At 40.1% G+C, this 18821-nt stretch overlaps 1 protein-coding gene across 1 annotated transcript in view; it reads right to left on the bottom strand.

Annotated features, from left to right (window-relative positions):
- pcdh15a (protocadherin-related 15a) overlaps positions 1–18821 on the bottom strand; it is a 231075-nt gene that overhangs the window by 161301 nt on the left and 50953 nt on the right. Inside the window, exons 3-4 of the mRNA XM_079856369.1 lie at positions 18803–18817; positions 18514–18579 (exon numbers count right to left, since the gene is read on the bottom strand). Of these exons, the coding sequence (XP_079712495.1) occupies positions 18514–18579; positions 18803–18817 (81 nt within the window). The remainder of the gene's footprint in view (positions 1–18513; positions 18580–18802; positions 18818–18821) is intronic.

The following is an 18821-nucleotide window of genomic DNA, read 5'->3' as shown; positions in this document are numbered from 1 at the left end:
ACCATTCATCCATTGAGAAGAAGACAAAAAGCACAAAAGCAGAATAGACTTGGTGTGATGAATCTACAGTATGTGAGCATCTGTGAGGAATGCCATAGTCAACAAATGTAAAAAAAGCAGCGAAATGTGACGCCTTCTGAAGCCGAGAGAGACTGATGTACTGTAGTTCACCTCAAAATAGTAGGTCAACAATGACTTCCTTCCAAAACTTAGTGAGCTGCCTTACTGTCTACCACCTATATAGGTATCAAACTAATATGGAATGTCATAAGTAACTGATTTGGAAAACAGAATACACTGGAAAAAAATGGTGTAAAAACAATTTTCAATTAGAAATTGCTAAATTTGTAAATTTAACAAATAATTACAATGGCTTGGCAAGTAGCATTAAATTAAATGACATTTTGAAGTATAACAACTGAAATAGTATTTTCTTTTAAAACATACTCCCATAATATTTGATTGACCTTTTTTTTTTTTTTACAATGTAGGCTGTAACTACCCAACAATCAAAAATATGTTCTAATTTTTTTTTTTTTTTTTGCCAATGTTCCCATTGAGTTATGAAAAGTTATTTCTCAATGTTCTCAAAACTGTCAAACCACACAGTATTTTAAATCCAAAAAAAAAAAAAAATCCTTGGTTATATGAACGTTAACCCAATAAAACCGGATGTGTCGTAGACGACACAGCCAACCAAGCTGTATCAGAGCCCGTCTACGGAGAGCCTTGGCACTTCCTATTAGCCCCATTGTATCGATCTTGGTTGCAGTTCCATTAGAATTCCACTGGAGGTGATCGCGGGCGAGTGCAGACTGAATGGGAGTCTATGGGGCTAGACGGCTAAATGTGTCTCTTTCACCCGATTGCCGTTGAGAAATCTCAGATTTTATTGTAGGTTTTGCAAGTTCAACATGGGTTATAGGTCGAAAGTTGAATGAACGAGTACTTATTTCTTTTCGATTTCTTACAGGTTGAGTTGTTGTTGCCCATAACACGCTAGCATTCTGCTAATGACGTCAGCATTCTGACGTCATTGACATTTTAAAAGACTTTTTAAACCAAATAAGTGACTCTAAAAAATCTAACACCCAGCAATGTGTAATTTCTTTGCATCTCCTTTCGAATACAACATTCAAATTACTAGACAAAAAATTATATCCTGAGAAAAGTGGATTTTGAGGGTTTTTCGCCATAGACCTCCATTCATTCTGCACTCGCCTGCGAGCGCCCCCGCATGGACAGAGACGTGTTACTGCAGCCAGTCCAGAAACCGGAAGTAAGCAGAGAGTGCCAATTCTCTTCCTATTAGACATTCTCTGGCTGTATTCATGTCACATTAGGCTTGTTCGACTTCATGCAGCTCTGCGCAGACCGATCGGCGGCTGACTTGAAGCAGTGCATGCCGGTTGATACAGCGCCGACGCCACGTGACTGTGACGTGTGCCATCAAAGTACCGCGAGAGTGATTCGAGAGTAGTCGGAGAACTCAGCCAGCGCAGCTTCTCAAGAGCGGCTGCACGAGGGCTGATGACGACACAGCTGTTCCACGATTGGCCGGATTCACCGCATGACAACGATCACGTGTGTTTCGTGTTTATCCGACCACCTTTAGTTCCTCTAAAGCTCACAAATCAGTTTTTTATAACAGCAAACACTTTTTTCATGTAGTTGCGGTGTTATATTGTGTCATGTTTGTCAAATTAAAACTGATTAAAAAACGTAGACTCCACTTCATTGATAGTAGCTTATGTTGAACTTTATCCTTGTTCAAACAGACGCTGTATGAAGCAGTACATAAAGTATTGAATGAAAATGTCTCAGAAGCATCTGTGTATTATTTGGCAAATATTGCATTTATTTCACTTCAGCTGTGGTAAAGTATGCAAACACCACGTGAGCGGTCACTACGGGAACCAGAAAGTGTCCGACTTCACGTCTCCGTTTGCAGCTCCTCCCCGCCTGCACGCGGTTACTCTCGCCGATCGGTTACATCCAGCCGCAGCCGATGTCGAACACACCTTGTAACTCTTCAACCGTTTGCACTATCAAAATAATTCAAATAGTTCCTGAAAGTAGACATCATGCGCTTTTCGCCAATATACGGCTTATTACGGTAATTTTATGCTTTCCGTCTGCAAATGACAGCAGCGCAGGATGGAAGGATTTGAACAGAGAGATACGATGCGCGGCAGGTTAGAGTGTTTTGGATTGCATAAAAAAAATAAAGAAACGAACAAATGCATGGCGAAGAAGTGTTAGACAGCAGAAGAGGGGATTGGGATGAATTTTAATGAAATTTGGGAGGCGGATGGCGTTACTCTTTCACGTATCTAAGCATGTAGTGTGTGCGTGCCTTTGAATGCGTGCATTTTTTTTATTTTTTATTTTTTATGCGTGTGTATGTGTGTATGTATGTGTGCGTGTATAACATTGCATTTGATTATTTTGCAAACATTATAGGAACTTTACTTTTGATTGTTCTCTAAACATTCTGAAACAAGTAACATTTTAATAATGTTAGAAGAACATCAGGCTAAAATGTTTTAGAAAAAAATGTTCCATGAACAATTATATATATAGGCTATATATATATATATATATATATATATATATATATATATATATATATATATATATAAATATATATATAAATAATAGTATATATATATTTATGTTATTTATATATTTATGTTATATATATTTATTAAGTACACAAACATATACACACAATTTTAGGTTAAATAATACTACAAATAATGCATATTTTATGGTATTGCCTTCTCTGTGAAAGAGACATAATGCTGCTGTAGAAAAGGGTACTTTTGCTTACCTTTTAGAACAACATTTGCGCTGAGAAAGCCATGTTGCCTAGATAGGTGGCTTGCTACGTTCTGGAACAAGGCTATAGACGTGAATGATTTTTACAAGCCCAATAAGTAGCTACTCAATCAGCAGATGGATGGAGCTATCTCAGTGTGATTGAGTGGAGCTTGTTTTTCATTTGTTTTCGAGAGACGTTTTTAATTTTGGGAGGTTGTGCAGGTCTAATAAGAGGATGATTAGAGAGGACGGGACAAATCAGTCAGACCTGAGACAATTTAATGGAAGTAAAGATCTACAACACAAGCCAATATCTACCACTCACTGAGGAGGAGACCCGGGAAAAACAGTTGCTGTTTTCAACAACTAGGGATGTAAGTGACTAAATGTGATTAGACCCATATTTCATTCAGATAATTTCATTATCGCATTAAGGCTTATTATGTGGCTAACTGGAATACATGCCATGATTGACCAATCAGAATCATTTTGCTGGTCGAATGTATAGCACTATTCAAAAGTTCCCCCCCCCAAAAAAAAAAAAGGTTTTATTCAGCAAGTAGGCTATTCATTACATTGATCAAGTGACAATCAAGTAAAGTGACTTTTACACTTTTATTTGTATTTATATAAATATGTATATAAATATTATATAATATATTTATATAAACACAAAAATATTTATATTTCAAATAACTTATTCTATATTCTATATTTCAAATAAAAAAAAAAGATTCCTGAAAAAAAAATCACCACAAAAAGTAGCATAACTATTTTCAACACTGATAATAATAAGAAATTAGAGATGCACCGATTGATCGGCTGGTGATCGGAATTGGCCGATTTTCACGTGATCGGCCATGACCGGCGACCGGACTGACCAGACTGACCGTCTGACATATGCCGATTTTATGCCGGTCAAATGCACTCGGGCACCGCATGATTAACCTTTTGAGCGGTGCGGTCTCATATATGGGATTTTTATTTCTGTACCCCTGAGAGTACGGTCACCGGCGCCACATTTATAATGTTCAGTGACGTCGCATAACTGCCAGATTCAAACTGTGCTTTCGCGCGTTGGCTGGCGCTGAGCCAGAGTCGGACGCGTTCAGCGCTGTCATATATCACAAGTCACAACTAAGCAGTGTTTTTGTTCACGTGCTGTAAATCCGACTGTCAGGACAACATTGCGGCGCCCATCTCATGTTATAGATCAAGATTATTTATAAAGGTTTTTAAACAACCAAACATACTCACTTAAACGTGTTTGAGAATCGGAATATCAGATAGGCTAGTTGATGACATGGTAAGAAAGTTTGTGAATACTTTGTTTGAATAAAAAAGGAAAAGCGAAATAAAAGCGACACATCTGTCATACAGTAGGCTGCGGTGTATCGCGTGACGCGTCGCCATGGAAACATTAAAGGGAACGTTCGCCTTGAAAAAACTCACTCTGGGGGAGGGGGTGTCAGTTAGAATATTTTAAACTTACGCGTGAAAGGGTTAAAGAAAAGATCGAAAATAAATATTTGTGTGTGCTGTAAAGTTGTTAGAAAAAAATTAAATCGGAATCGGCTAAAATCGGTATCGGCAGGTCAAACTCAATGAAAAATCGGAAATCGGAATCGGCCTAGAAAATTGTAATCGGTGCATCTCTATAAGAAATGTTTCTTGAGCAGAACATCTGCATATTAGAATGATTTCTGAAGGATCATGTGACACTGAAGACTGGAGTAATGATGCTGAAAATTCGGCTTTGCTATCACACAGCAATAAATGACATTTTAAAATATTATTGTTTTTACTGTATTTTTAATAAAATAAATTCAGCCTGGGTGAGTAAAAGAGTGTGTGTGTGTCTATATCAGATACTTTTTTTTTACTCTCAATTCAAACAGTTTACTTATTTTCAATGCCAAAGTAGTAAAATATTTAAATAAATAAATAAATAAAATGTTTCAAAGTTTGGTTTTTATTCTAAAAATGACATCACATTATATATTGGACATTTGGTGTGAACTAAAAACAAGAAGTTATTAATAGATTCATAATACCTCCATCTGTTAAAATTTCTAAATATGCCCATACCTAACAAAAACTACAAAGTAGGATGCAAATGCAGTGCCGCTTATATATTTGGATGTGTTTTGTTCAGAAGCGAGATCTGGTCTTCTTTATAACACAAAAGTCCAAAACTCCTGAAATAAACTCTTGAGAATAAAGAGGAACGGAAATAACAACAGAGCAGGAGGAGAGAGATGTTCTCCTGCCAGCAGAGAGATATCAATCAGGCCTTCATCCAGGACCTGGCAGGGGCCGCTGAAGACGCACACACACACACACACACACACACACAAAGGAGAGATTTAGGCTGTCTCTCACAAAAAGAGGTTGCAAAAGTGTGCTTTAAAACTTCACTTTGAGCTTACAATCCCACTTAATAACCATGAGCCCACTCATGTTCATTTTTTATTAAATAGACCCCAAACCTCAAATGGTAGTGTACACTACTGTTCAAACGTTTGGGGTCAGTACGATTTTTGTTGTTGTTTTTTTTTTAAAGAAATTAATATTTATGTTCAGCAAGGATGCATTAAATTGATCAAAAGTTTGAGTAAAGACTTCTATTTCCAATAAATGCTGTTCTTTTAAACTTTCTACTTTAAAGAATCCTTAAAAAAATATATCACAGTTACCACAAAAAATATTAATTATTAATTATAAACATTTTCTACATAGATAATAATATGATTTTTTTTCTTGAGCATAAAATCAGCATATTAGAATGATTTCTGAAGGATCATGTGACACTAGCCCTGTTACACAGCAATCCCGGTAAATTACCATACAATCACCAGAATGACTTTTCCGGTAAAGACACGAAACGCGTTCTGTCTTTTTACCGGTAAGAATCAATTTATATATCAGTACCAAAATGCTATTTGATGTCAATCATCGTAAATGACCAGTAATGAAAGAAATGATGCTGATGCATTTTCTTCATCAACCTGGATGAAAAGCGCTTTAGTATACTTCCGAGTGGCAGATGCAAGGGAATGATCACACAGAACATGGTTTTGCTCTTAAAAACAAAAGACGTATTGTAGCGTCTGGACCAATCGGACACACACAAATTATTCATTTATTTAATGAATAATCCAGCAAACTCACTGTGAAACTTTCACCAAAAACTAACATCCCAAATGAAGCTAACACACTGGCAGGACGTTGTCTTGTTACAGGGAACACAGAGAGTTTTTACGATCGAAAGGAATGTGGCCGCATGTGCAAGAGAGAGACAATGGGAAGAAACAATCTTCCATGCAGACTTCGCTGCATTAATCAGAGACGAACTGAGCTAGAAATGAACGTGCATCCCAGAAACTGTGTGAATGAGTGTGATGTTTTGTGTACTATTATGTATATACTTTGATATATATTTGATTATACAACCAAAACGGGACTCTCACCTAATTCTCGCTGAGAAGGAGAGATAAACCCTATTAATCATATGTATTCTATGTATAACCTCTTGAGAAATGTGTAGACGTATCTAATTCTCCCACCTCATGATTTTCAGACTTTGTTGCATACTATGGTTTACCAAAATCAGATGTGTGGCGTATTTGGTCTCTATACACTTCAATCTGTGTCCCCAATTTGTTAATTTACATTACATTTGGCTAACTTTGTGATGTATTAGAATTATAAGAATCTTGAAGATTATTTTCTTAAGCACCCAATGAAAGTACACATTGCAAATGAGCATGCTTGAACAAAGGTCATAAAAAAGAAATTTTCCCTCCAAAGGAAGACACTTCTTATTGGCTTTTGCACCTCCAAATGGGTGTGCCATCTTCACGCTTTAAAATTCATTGACCACAAGATCCGGCCCTCTTCCGGCCAAGATCCGGGGGGGGGGGGGGGCTTCCCCCCTTCCCCCCCACTGGGCCCTGCAGGTCTCTGCAGGCCGAGTCAGACTGCCTTTCTTAAATCCAACCAAGAAGAAAACGGTTGCAGCATGGCCTCAACAGGCCCAGGGCAGGAGGCTTCGAAGCATCCAGGACATGTGCTCACTCCAGCATCAAGGACAACTTCAGGAGTTCAGTGACGTCATTCAACACGGACGAAGTCCCTCGCAACTCTCACCATGTGCTCTTTGTGTCCTGCCGGCCCAGAGCGTGTAGGCCACAATCTGCACTCCAGCCATGAGAACAGTGACAATACAAGTTCATCCTATCTTCTTCATCCAACGGAGAAGAAACGATTGCAACTTGCACCATGACTTTTGACCCTCACAGACCCACCAACGGACTCATTTTTCAACCACTTCAAGAATTGTCCACGATTGCAACTGACCATGCAGGTATATCAATTTAATGAGGTGTTCTGAAAATGATCAGCTGATGGTTCTTTTCATACTGAAATAGATCTTGCTCTATAGTTCTATTTCCTGTTTCCGGTTCCACATCACTCACCCCTTTACCTATGCATGTATGTATGTATGTATGTATGAATGTATGTATGTTTGTTTAGTGTTAGTTATGTTTGTGATTTAGTTAATAAAACTTGTGCACAATTATGAATTTGGTTTCTGATCCTCTGTTTGCATACAAAGTCCCTTTTACGATTGTGATCTTGTTACATGCTCTAATTGCTGTACACGATAAGGAATAATTATTTTTCAGCGACCATGAAAGATACATTTTCCTTAGAATAAATGAATAATCAAAGAGTTCGTTGGAACTGATTAATTGATTGTAATATTAATTTGGCTTACCTCAAAGTTAATCTAATTAACTGACCCAAATATTAATAATTAATCATAATTGGTAATTATGGATTATTATTAATATTTCCCCTCTTAGCGAATATTATTACAGTATAATAGTTACTAGTTTGCAATAGCATTGCAGTTACTATAGTATTGCTATTATATTACTATATTACTATTATATATTACTATAGTATTGTGTATAGTATGCAATACTAACTGCAGAGCCGCAGACCTGTTGAATTGAAAAAAAAGGCAGGGTCTCACGAGATGCGGAGCAACGGTCAGATGTTTGTCTAACGGATGTTTACATAGAAAAACAGTTAAAAACAGCGGAACGTATCGGTTACGTATGTAACCCTCGTTCCCTGAAGGAGGGAACGGAGACGTAAGTAATTCACTGACGTAAGTCTGCTTTAGGCCAGTCATAAAGCTCTGTCACAGAGGTCTATGGTAAGTTCCCTTTCAGTTCAGTCACGTTCGACGTAGCCTGTCATCTTTGAGTATTTATAAAACGAACCAATGCACACATTGGCGTGCAAGCTTTATCCACGCTCCGCCCCGCAGCGTGGGTATAAATATGGAAGTGGATGCACGCACCACTTGTTTTTCGCTGAGGAGCCGAGCGGAGCCCGGAGTCAGCGGTAGTCCAGCAATAGTGGCGAGGGGACTACTCCTCCGTTCGCTCCTTCAGGGAACGAGGGTTACATACGTAACCGAGATGTTCCCATTCAGTTTGTTCACGTTGGACATTCCCATTAAAACGCCACTAGTGCTGCCACCTTCCAGTGCCTAGACAAAAGCCTCCTGACCCCCTGCATTATTGAGGCAGAGGTAGGACAGGGCATAGGCCAGGGAAGTCACTACTGTTCCGCAAGACCCACTCAGTCAGTCTTGTTAACACTGGGAAAGCATGCCCTTTCATTGGAAAGGAATACGCTGCGGAAGCCACATCCTGCCTGTAGGGAGGTAACATGTGGAGGATACACATATGGACTGGGCGATTTACCGGGCAGTACAACATATGGAATGTCACTGAGGTGGCTCCAGCTTAAGACAGGGGGGAAACGCAACCGGTCAGTGACGGCAGAGCAGGCTCTGCCAAGGGAAGACACTGGCTCGCTGCGTACCGTAGAAGAATACACACATTGGATCGCCGTAGGGATCACAACATATGGACCCAGCCTAGCACAGGTTCCACCAGAGCATACGAGTGTTAGGCCTGGCCTCAGACGCTCTGCCACGTCCGATGCCAAAGGGTGTGGAGGAACTCAACAGGGTTCGGCTAAAGAGGAACTCTACTGGAGCAAGAATGGCACACGTATACAGTCCATAGGAGGGGAATGGCGCAGCAAACTGACACTTCGAACCGGGCTTACAGTGAAACTGGCTTCATGTGAAGGGAGCCCACGGAAAGCAACCAGCTCGACACATAGGCTATTTTTGTAGCAAATGTGCTGGTGTCGCCCAGCCCGCAGCTCTAAAAACATCTGTCAGCGAGGCACCCTGTATCAACGCCCAGGGCCACCCTGTGTCTCTCTTTGGAGAGGCTCACTACCCAGGTGGGCACGGTGCACCTTGGGTAAACAAACCAAGATGATGGCAACCACTATCCAGTGGGCCAACCTCTGCTTGGAAACAGCCTTCCCTTCTGCTGGTCTCCGTAACAGACAAGAGCTGGTCTGAGGTCCTGAGGCTTTGCATTCTGTCCTGTTATAATCGCAAGGAGCGGAAGGGACAGAGAAAACCCAGGGCTGGGTCTGCCTCCTCCGGGGCAGCGCTTGCAGGCTCACCACCTGGTCCCGTTTTAAGGGAGAGGTAGGAACCTTGGGCACATATCCAGGCCGGGGTCTCAGGATATCGTGAGAGTTGGCCAACCCGAATTCCAGGCACGATTCGTCGACCGAAAATGTGTGCAGGTCCCCTACCTTCTTGATAGAGGCAAGCAAGCAGAATAACTCTTTCTTTAAAAACAGGAGTTCCAAGAGCTTTGGCGCAGGTGCCAACGGTGCCCCGTCCCTGAGATGTCTCAGAGGAATGGATCAGGAAGGGGTTGTCGCGAGCAGAATAAGTTCAGGGGAACTAGGTCCAGTTAGGCCATTAAGGGGCAACTAGGAAGACCTGCTCCTTCTCCTTCCTGACTTAGCACAGTGTTGTGCAAGAAGGCTCACTGGGGAAACGCATATTGCGTAGGCCCCAGGGCCAGCTGTGTCCCAGTGTCTCCGTGCCGAGGGTTCTCCGCTCGGTCAGGGAGTAAATAACTGGCAATGGGATGAGTCTGGAGAGGCAAACAGATGTAACTGTGCAGCCCCGAAGTGGTCCCGGAAAAGCTGGACTGCCTGGGGATGGAGTCTCCACTCTCCATGGGCCACAGGCTGTCGTGAGGCACGATTGAGCAGGCCGGAAAATTAAGTGAAGCAATGAAGCAACGTCAGAAGCTTCTAACTCCATAGGAGGAGGTGGTGGGCGAGTTGCGACATGCGAGGGAAGTGTTGCACAATGGTCACAATGTTGTCTGTACAGACCAGTACATGCTTGCTTTACAAGGTTTACAAGACTTGCTTTACATTACAAGATCTACTGCTAGCAACTTGAGGCAGTTGATGCCAATGCAGTTGGAGGCCCACCCAGACCTCAGTTACTGCATGCCCGTTGTACGTGGCCAAAAGGTCTGATCACGGGCTGAGGGTTTGGCGGCAGGCTAGGGTGATTGTCACACGGAGTGTGCCGCTCTGCCATGGCCACCTCAGGACTCGGCCGTGAAGCCAGTGCTGAAGCGGTCTTCATATGGAGGAAGCCGTTCTATTGCGGCTGCGTCTGCCATATGCCCCAGGAGCCTCTGAAAAGTTTCAGTGGGACCCTTTCTCACTTCTGTATTGCACAGACCGGACACGTTCCTCTTGAGAAACATGTTGGACTGAGTCCATCTTCATACCAAAAAAAGAGATCCTCAGCCCGTGGGCAAGTTTACTCTTTTCCCAGTGACGAGTTGGCGGAGGATCTGCCACTGGCGGCAGGGTGGAGGCAGCAGTGGGCCGCCGGGGCAGGATGTGCCGGATGGCCTCCGTCTGCACCTGGGCGACAGATAACTGTTGGGCGCAGTTCTCTACCTCGTCTCCGAACAGCCAAACCTGGGAAATAGGGGAGTCCAGGAACCAAACCTGGTCCGCATCCCCCATATCGACCAGAGATGGCGCTCCTGGACCACTAAGGTGCGGTGCAGAGCTCACCTATGAGCGCACGGTCTGGGCTACCCACGTGCATGTCCATGAATGCCTTGGCCTGGTAGACCTGTAGCAACACCATGGCATGCAAAAAGGAAGCGGCTTGCCCACAGGCTTTGTAAGCTCTGCTCATAAGAACGGACTAGAACTCACAGCCCTTAGAGGGGAGACGAGGATCCCCCGTCCAAGAGGCAGCGGCCGCCGGACGCAGGTGTACCTGTGTCGTGACAGACCGCTCCACTGGAGGGATTGTCTCGCAACCCTTCACCGCTCTTCTGTCAAGGGTAGTGAGGTGGGAGGAGCTACTCAGGCAGTTTCTGGCAGAGAAAGTGTGTGCATTGGCTCGTTTTATCAATACTCGAAGATGACAGGCTCCCTAAGCGTGATACCAATCAGGTAACCAATCCCAGAACTGAAAGGGAACTTACCATAGACCTCTCTGACAGAGCTTTATGATTGGCCCAAAGAAGACTTACGCCAGTGAATTCTGACCTCTTACATGCTCATATCGGTAATTTTCATTCTTTGTTAACACACAGCATCATACCAGTAATTTGATGGTAATTTTAAACTTCTCATACTGGTAAATTGCCAGAACCGATTCAATGGTATGTTTGAAAAGTATTTTTTATTTACCGTTAATTTACCAGACTGTACGTGTGAAAGGAGCTACTGATGACTGGAGTAATGGCTGCTGAAAATTCAGCTTTGCCATCAAAGTGAATTACAATTTAAAATATATTAATTAGAAAACAGTTAGGCCTAATTTTAATTTGTGATAATATTTCACTATATTACTGTTTTTACTGTGTTTTTGACCAGCCTATCTACAATGAGCATAAGAGATTTCTTTCGACCAGTAGTATATATATATATCAGTATTTAGGCCTTGTGGGAAATTTTGTTCACGGTGAGGAGAGGAAGTCTCATGTGAAGGCTCCAGCTCAAACGGGGTTAGCACGGCTGATGTTTTCAATATTGCTAATTTAACCGCTAGTTGCTAGGCAACCATACATCCCTTCCATCCCAAAATTACACAAAATGCAATTAGCCACAGACTCTTCATGCATGCAAAGTTTGGTGAGTGTTAATCATAGGGATCAAATGTTCAGAGTTGTTCAAAGTGAGGAATAATAATAAAATTAACAGCAGTAGAGAAGCAAAGGGAATATAGAAGATGCTGGATTCCAAATTGTTCAAATAAATACATTCTTTAAGCTTCACAAAACATATTTATTCAACAGCGTAAATACCCCAGTTTCGTTCATAAGCATTGAATCGATGATGACATACACACGCAAATATGGACTAGAACTAAACACTGCTGATGCAATGCAAGCAAATAATGAGGATGAGCAATACTTACTACAATCTCACTACTATATATAAACAGAAAGAGCTTATGTTGAGCTCCAGAACAATCATATTCCTCAAACACAGCATGTTTTAAGAGACTAAGTCTAAAAACACTGACCCTGCTATGAAATATCACTATCTAAAACCGCCCAAATAGTGTTCACAGTAGTAAAAGATGGCCAAAAAGTTTTCAAACAGGCTAGACTTTGGTGTAAATAAGCTTTTTTTTAAAAGCACAATTTTCCGCTTAACAGTATGTAAACAGTAAACTGTTGTCCAACTGCAATTTCTGAACTTAAAAGGCACCTATTACAGTATGCAAAATTCACTTTTACATTATGTTTGCCTTTGTTTCGACACCGGAGCAGCTGTAGACAAGAATGTCTCCTAAGCGATTGAGCTATTTTGTTATATGTAATAATGAACATAGCAGTCTTCATTTACTCTCATTTTTACTCGAGGATGGATCTGTACCAACTGTTCGTGATCCAACTTATAGTCTCCAGGACGATAGGCCTAAGGCCTAACATTACTGATCACGGCAGTAATGAAAGGGAGAGCGCACACTTTAACCTTGCTTTAACCTCCATCTAACCAATAATAGTTGTGATAAAAGGTAATTTCTAACAAAGAGTTTTTACCTTTCGATTCTAGTCTGTGAGTAACAATACATTTCTAGCTTAATTTTTATTATTATTATTCAGACATTCCCCTTTACATGCAATAAGTATCAGCTGTATGCAAAGTGACTCACGTTTGGTTTTCAACCATTGCAAATGGGTAAAATTCAACAATTTGGACATAGAGTTGCAATAAGATCCCCAAATATATGAGATAGAACCATAAAGGGCCTTGAAAATGAAATATTCAAAAGAAAAGTTTAAAACCAGAATCTAAAATCATTTTGAGATATAATTAATACTTTTTGAATTGCAGGCACGCAAACTTTGGAAAAACAATATTTATTTCACTCAGACAGATAGGTTCTATGCAAATGTTTAGACAGAAACCCCCCCGAAAATATATTTCTAATTATTTAGTTAGTCACATTATTTGATTTTCAGCTTTTTTTCCCTTTTTTAACTGTCCCCGTTAACACATAACGCAATAAAGATAGCTAAACTCAAAAGATTTTACAAATAGTCCTGTGTAAAAATAAAATAGTGATGCTGCCATCTTTCTAAAGAAATTTTACCTCTCTGTAATTAGACTCCAAATCTCAGGTGAAATTTAGCTGTAGTTTATATGAATGTTTAATTTCGTATATTAAGTGTTTCCCCAGTAGAAGAGAAATTATCTGTGTGCTTTTACACTGATAATAGTCAAACCCTGATCTAAACTTAAATTGACCAGTAAATTGACTCTGATATTTTTCAAAGAGCTGAGCCTGCCCTGAACTGAAATCCTTGCCACACAGAACCTGGGGTCAGACGGACTCTAATATTTCAGATGCCTTGAGATATATTTAAAATAGGTCACTTTTGATGACCAGATATAACGTCTATGATGCAGGGATCAAAGTACAGCCAGCAGCCAGGCCAAATGTATTACCACAGCAACTGTGCTCTGATTTCAGCCCAAACATACAGAGGCCTTAAATGAAGAGGAACGTCTCTGATATGGGATCTATTTAAGTATTTCTCATATACAGCAGAACATAGACTGCCGAGATCTTGGTGCATTTGAATTGATCCAAAATGTCAAGTGTTTATATAATCTCATCCTGACTCTTTTCCTTTTCCTCCCACAAGCAATTTTTCTCTGTCTCTCTCACCCATCTAGTGTGTACTTTACTAGCAGCTCTGTATTCCTTCAGAAATGAAGCCACTGCTGAACAAAACAAGAAAATAACACCACTACAGTATGTTTCTCTAGCATTAAGCTCATACAACATTGCCCATGGTTTTGTCATCTGAGACACTTTTCAATGAATGAGAAAATGATCAGTTTTTATAAACAAAACAGACTTCATTTTATCACAATTCACTAGTACCTCAAACAAGAAAAGTTCAATTAAAATGCAATAGGGTTTATGTGCCTGCTTTAAATGCAAAACTCCCTTCTAGTTTACTTGGCCTACCATCATAAACGTGCCCAAGTGTTTCTGACATCAATAAAATGCAATATCCATGATGCATTAAGCTATAAGCATAAGCTCTGTGGCTTCTTCTGTTCCACCACACATTATCAAATCTTTATACATTTGCATATTAAATTGATCATATCAATTCAAGCACTTTATAAAACTTTTGTGTCTTAGTAATTTCAGTTACATTAAAAAAATACATCCACAGGACTCATCAATAACGATTAAAAAATTGGATTTCTTCGACATTTATAGGGATGAGTGGTATATTGAGTTTGTATGATATATCGATATATATTTTTGTCCGAGGTGGTGCCAGGTGCCAGAGGACTGAGGTGGTGCCGGTGTGACTGAAGACCAGGGAGGAGATGGAGGGAAGACGGAGCCTGTAGGAACTGAAGAGGTCAAGGGACGAAGCGTAGATGAAGACCCGTAAGTCCGTGTAAAGGCAGAGATGTGTACTCAACATACTCTGTAGGCCGTGATGGAGCCGTAGCATAGACCCCCATGGTGGAACTAGGGTACAGGAGGGCTGAGGTGGAGCTGGAGCAACTAAGGGCCGAGGTTGAGCAGGAAGGAGGGCGGAGGTAACGTCCGACCGAGGTGGAGCCGGAGGGTCGAGTGAGCCTGGTGGAGCCATAAAGCCTATGATCCCTGGAGGAGCCAAGATGGGAGGAGTCTGGGCGACAGGCCAAGGTGGAGTGGCAGGAACAGCTGCTGGAGGAGCAGCCAGGGAATCCTGGAAGACCAAAGGCAGATCCACACAGAAAGAAGACTGAGCTGGGTGGAACCAGAGGGGGCACTGGAGATTTCATGCTGGGTGGGACAAGCGAGGATAGGAGACATCTGGAAATTTCCTCAATCAAATTCTCAAAACATCCAGCTGAATCAAATATCAGCTCACCCTCGGTGGTGGGAATGTGGGCGGGGTTTTCCTCCATTCCCTCGTACTCGACGAGCATCCCCATGGTGACGCACGGTGTCACCATGGGGTGTTGCCGACTAATACACCATGTCAGACGTTTGTCGAGGCTCAGGCTCCGGGGTGGTGTTTGGCTCAGTCCTTTTGGTAGGTCGGTAGGTCCAGTTCATTAATCGCGGCAGGCTCAATTCCTCTGTCTGCGGTGGGCTCTGGCATTGTGTCCGTGCAGCGGGATGGTGGCTGGCTGTTCTCTGGGTCGCGGGCTGTAGAGGAAATTCATCCAAGCTGGAGCAATCAGACCAAATACTCCAGTAGTGGTCTTTGTCCAGGAAGGAGGAGGAGATGCCAAGCTGGTGAGTCCATGTTTAAAATTCTTAAATATACTCAGTATGAGGGTCCTGTATTCTGTTATGGTCTCACTGTATAGATCGCACAACGTATGAGATTCAGAGGAATAAACAGTCTTTAATGATATATCCGAAGGGAATCTCAAGAGAAAACAACCAAACAAACATTGATGATACAGGACAAAGAACTAGAGAGAACTCAGGACTTATAGATGGGTGATGATTAGCGTAACTTAGGAACACGTGCAAACTCAATTATTTACCATGGAAACAAAATAGCAAAGGGAACACAGCCAAAACAGGAACAGAACAACAAAACTAAAACAGAACTACATTTGACAGTAAAATCTGCAATATTGTCAAATATTATTAAAATATAAATAACCATTTTTTTTATTTTAATATAGTTTAAATATAACTTATTCATGTCATGCTAATTTGGTGCTCAAGAAACATTTCTTATTCTAATGCAGCAGTTGTTCAGCTTAATATTTCTGTGGAAACATTTTGATGAATAGAAAGTTTAAAAGAACAGCATTTATTTAAAATATATATTTTCATAACAATGTAAAAGTCTTCTTGCTGAATGAAAGAAGAAAGAAAAAGTTACTTCCTCAATCTTTTGAATTGCATAGTATACTTGTGAAATATATAATAATAAATATACCTACTATATACAGTATTAATACTATATATTTATTATAATAAATAATACTATTATTATTAAACAATTATTTTAAAATCAAATATATAAACATTTCATTTAATTACTTACAAAACATGTTGAAACCATTGAAAACATTGGCAGGACAAGAAAAACTCTGAACTGAATTCTTACTGTTGAGTACTGATGCATAATGAAACACTGCCAGACATCAGAAATGATGCAAACATTTAGTCTTTTTTTTTTTGTCAAACTGGAAGAGGCTTGCAATGAAATATTCACTAAAACAGAATTAATATCACCTGAATAATATGCAGGTAAATTTGTCTGTCTCTTTTGCTTTTTGTATCACTACCACAACATAACACTTGTTCCTGTTTTGCTTAAGTGACCCAGAGGATCCCTTTGGCTGTTTTGTCTCATCACAGTCCGCTAGAGCGAGAAACTAAAAACAGACTAATTATTTAAACACATAAGTAGGCAGAGCAAAATATCCATTTAACTGCTCACTTTTACTGCAACTACATTTCCCAGCAGGCCTCTGCCTCGATGCACTTTCCTGAGCCAACACACGGATGCTGAACAAACTCTTTGACCCACAGAATGGGCAGGGGGGAGGGAGGGAGGGAGGGGAATGAAGAGAAAAAAGGATGGAAGGAGGAAACAGAGAGTAAATTCGGATGTAGCAGCCAACACCTGTCGCATCAGCAAACAGGCAGTGTTGTCAAATGCTCTGTTGAGCGCTACAGCGGCGAGTGGCTCCTTTATAAACGCATGACGAGGTGTAGCATCACCTGCTCGCAGATACAGTATGTGATAAACGGCCCCAGCGTGCCTCCGACACAAAAACACCATCTGTGGCTCCAGCGAGAGCACACTAACACGCACCATTTCAGCATAGAAACCAACAGGTGACTGCCTATTGAGCTTCAGACAACAGCATGACGTCTGGGAAGTTTGAGACTGAACATTGGAAAAATTCACTTTTAAGTCACAGTAGATCAATTATACCAGAACTTACCAATCTTTTTATCAATTGAACCCAATGTTTGGCAGGTTGACACAGGCAGCCCCTGCTGGTAGATATCATAACTACACTTTTCTGGGGCAAAAAAGCATCTTTCTCTATTGATTTTTTGCACGCAACAAAAATTTCACTATATAATACACTTGAATTATATATATATATATATATATATATATATATATATATATATATATATATATATTTTTTTTTTTTTTTTAAAGCTCTTAAAAGCATGAAATGGACTTTTAATGTTACCTGTCTGCTGCAGTTGGAATCACAGCTCAGGATAATCACTAGTGAGGGGTTTGGGACTGTGGACTTCATTTTATTTTTCCTTTTGATTTACCATTTGTCTGATGAAAATCCATTTGAAAAGTAACAGCTCATCTCTCTGCAATATGCCACAGGATTTGAGGTATTATTCATGTCCATAACTATTTTTTGTCTATGTACGATCAATGTCATTTTACATATTAAAATCTTTACACTACCAAAATACCTATTTTTTTTATTCAGCAAGGATACATTAATTGATCAAAAGTGACAGTAAAGACAACTATTTTAAATTACACATAAATGCTGTTCTTCTTCTGTTCTTTCTTTTCATCAAAATAACCAAGTAAAATATATAATGGTTTCCGCAAAAATATTAAGCAGCGCAACTGTTTTAACTGTGATAATAATTATAAATATTTATTGAGCATCACATTAGCATATTAGAATGATTTCTGAAGGATCATGTGACACCGAAGACTGGCATAATGATGCTGAAAATTCAGCTTTGCCATCACTGGAATAAATTATATTTTAAAATATATTCAAATAGAAAACAGTCGTTTTAATTTGTAAAAATTAAAATGTATTATTAAATCGTTATTTTGTAAAACATATTTTAACAATATTACAGTTTTTACTGTATTTTTGGTCAAATAAATGCAGCCTTGCTAACCATAAAATAATTCTTTAAAAAACAACAAAAGTAGGCAGTGTATAAATAGTTTCTGATACGATTTTCACCTTAGTGTATTGTAATATATTATGAAAAAAAACAACAACAACAACAAAAAAAAAGGAGTAATATAAAAAAATATTTTGACATTTATATCACAATCTCCATGAACCCCTAGGGCTTTATGAAGCCCCAGCTGGGAAATCCTGAATCACACCACAGAAAATCAAATTAACTTCATAATCAAACGCATGCCAAAATTTGATCAATAGCAGACCAGATCACAGAAAGCAGCATGCTTCAGATTCATCATGAGGAGATAAGTAAGCACATATACTTACCATTTGGACTTTCCTCATCAATGGTGACAATAGTGGCAGGTGGACCCGACCGTGACAACTTACACTCTGCCAGAAAAAGAAAGAGACAGAAAGAGAGTCAGCCTCAAATCTGCCATTACCTTTATCACAACACATCACTCTCAAATCTCACTCACATGAGGTTACATCTAGATTATGAACAGCCAACACTAGTGTTAAATGATTTTACTGGGTGAATGTCAAAGAAAGAAAAGAGAGAAGCCTGTCAAATTGGCTTCATGATGTGATAGAGGAAAGAAAGGAGTCTTACCCTCATAGTGCCAGTCTGA

The sequence above is a fragment of the Squalius cephalus genome (assembly GCF_949319135.1).
Source record: "Squalius cephalus genome assembly, chromosome: 21".
Classification (NCBI taxonomy): domain Eukaryota; kingdom Metazoa; phylum Chordata; class Actinopteri; order Cypriniformes; family Leuciscidae; genus Squalius; species Squalius cephalus.
This window is presented reverse-complemented; position numbering and strand designations above follow the sequence as displayed.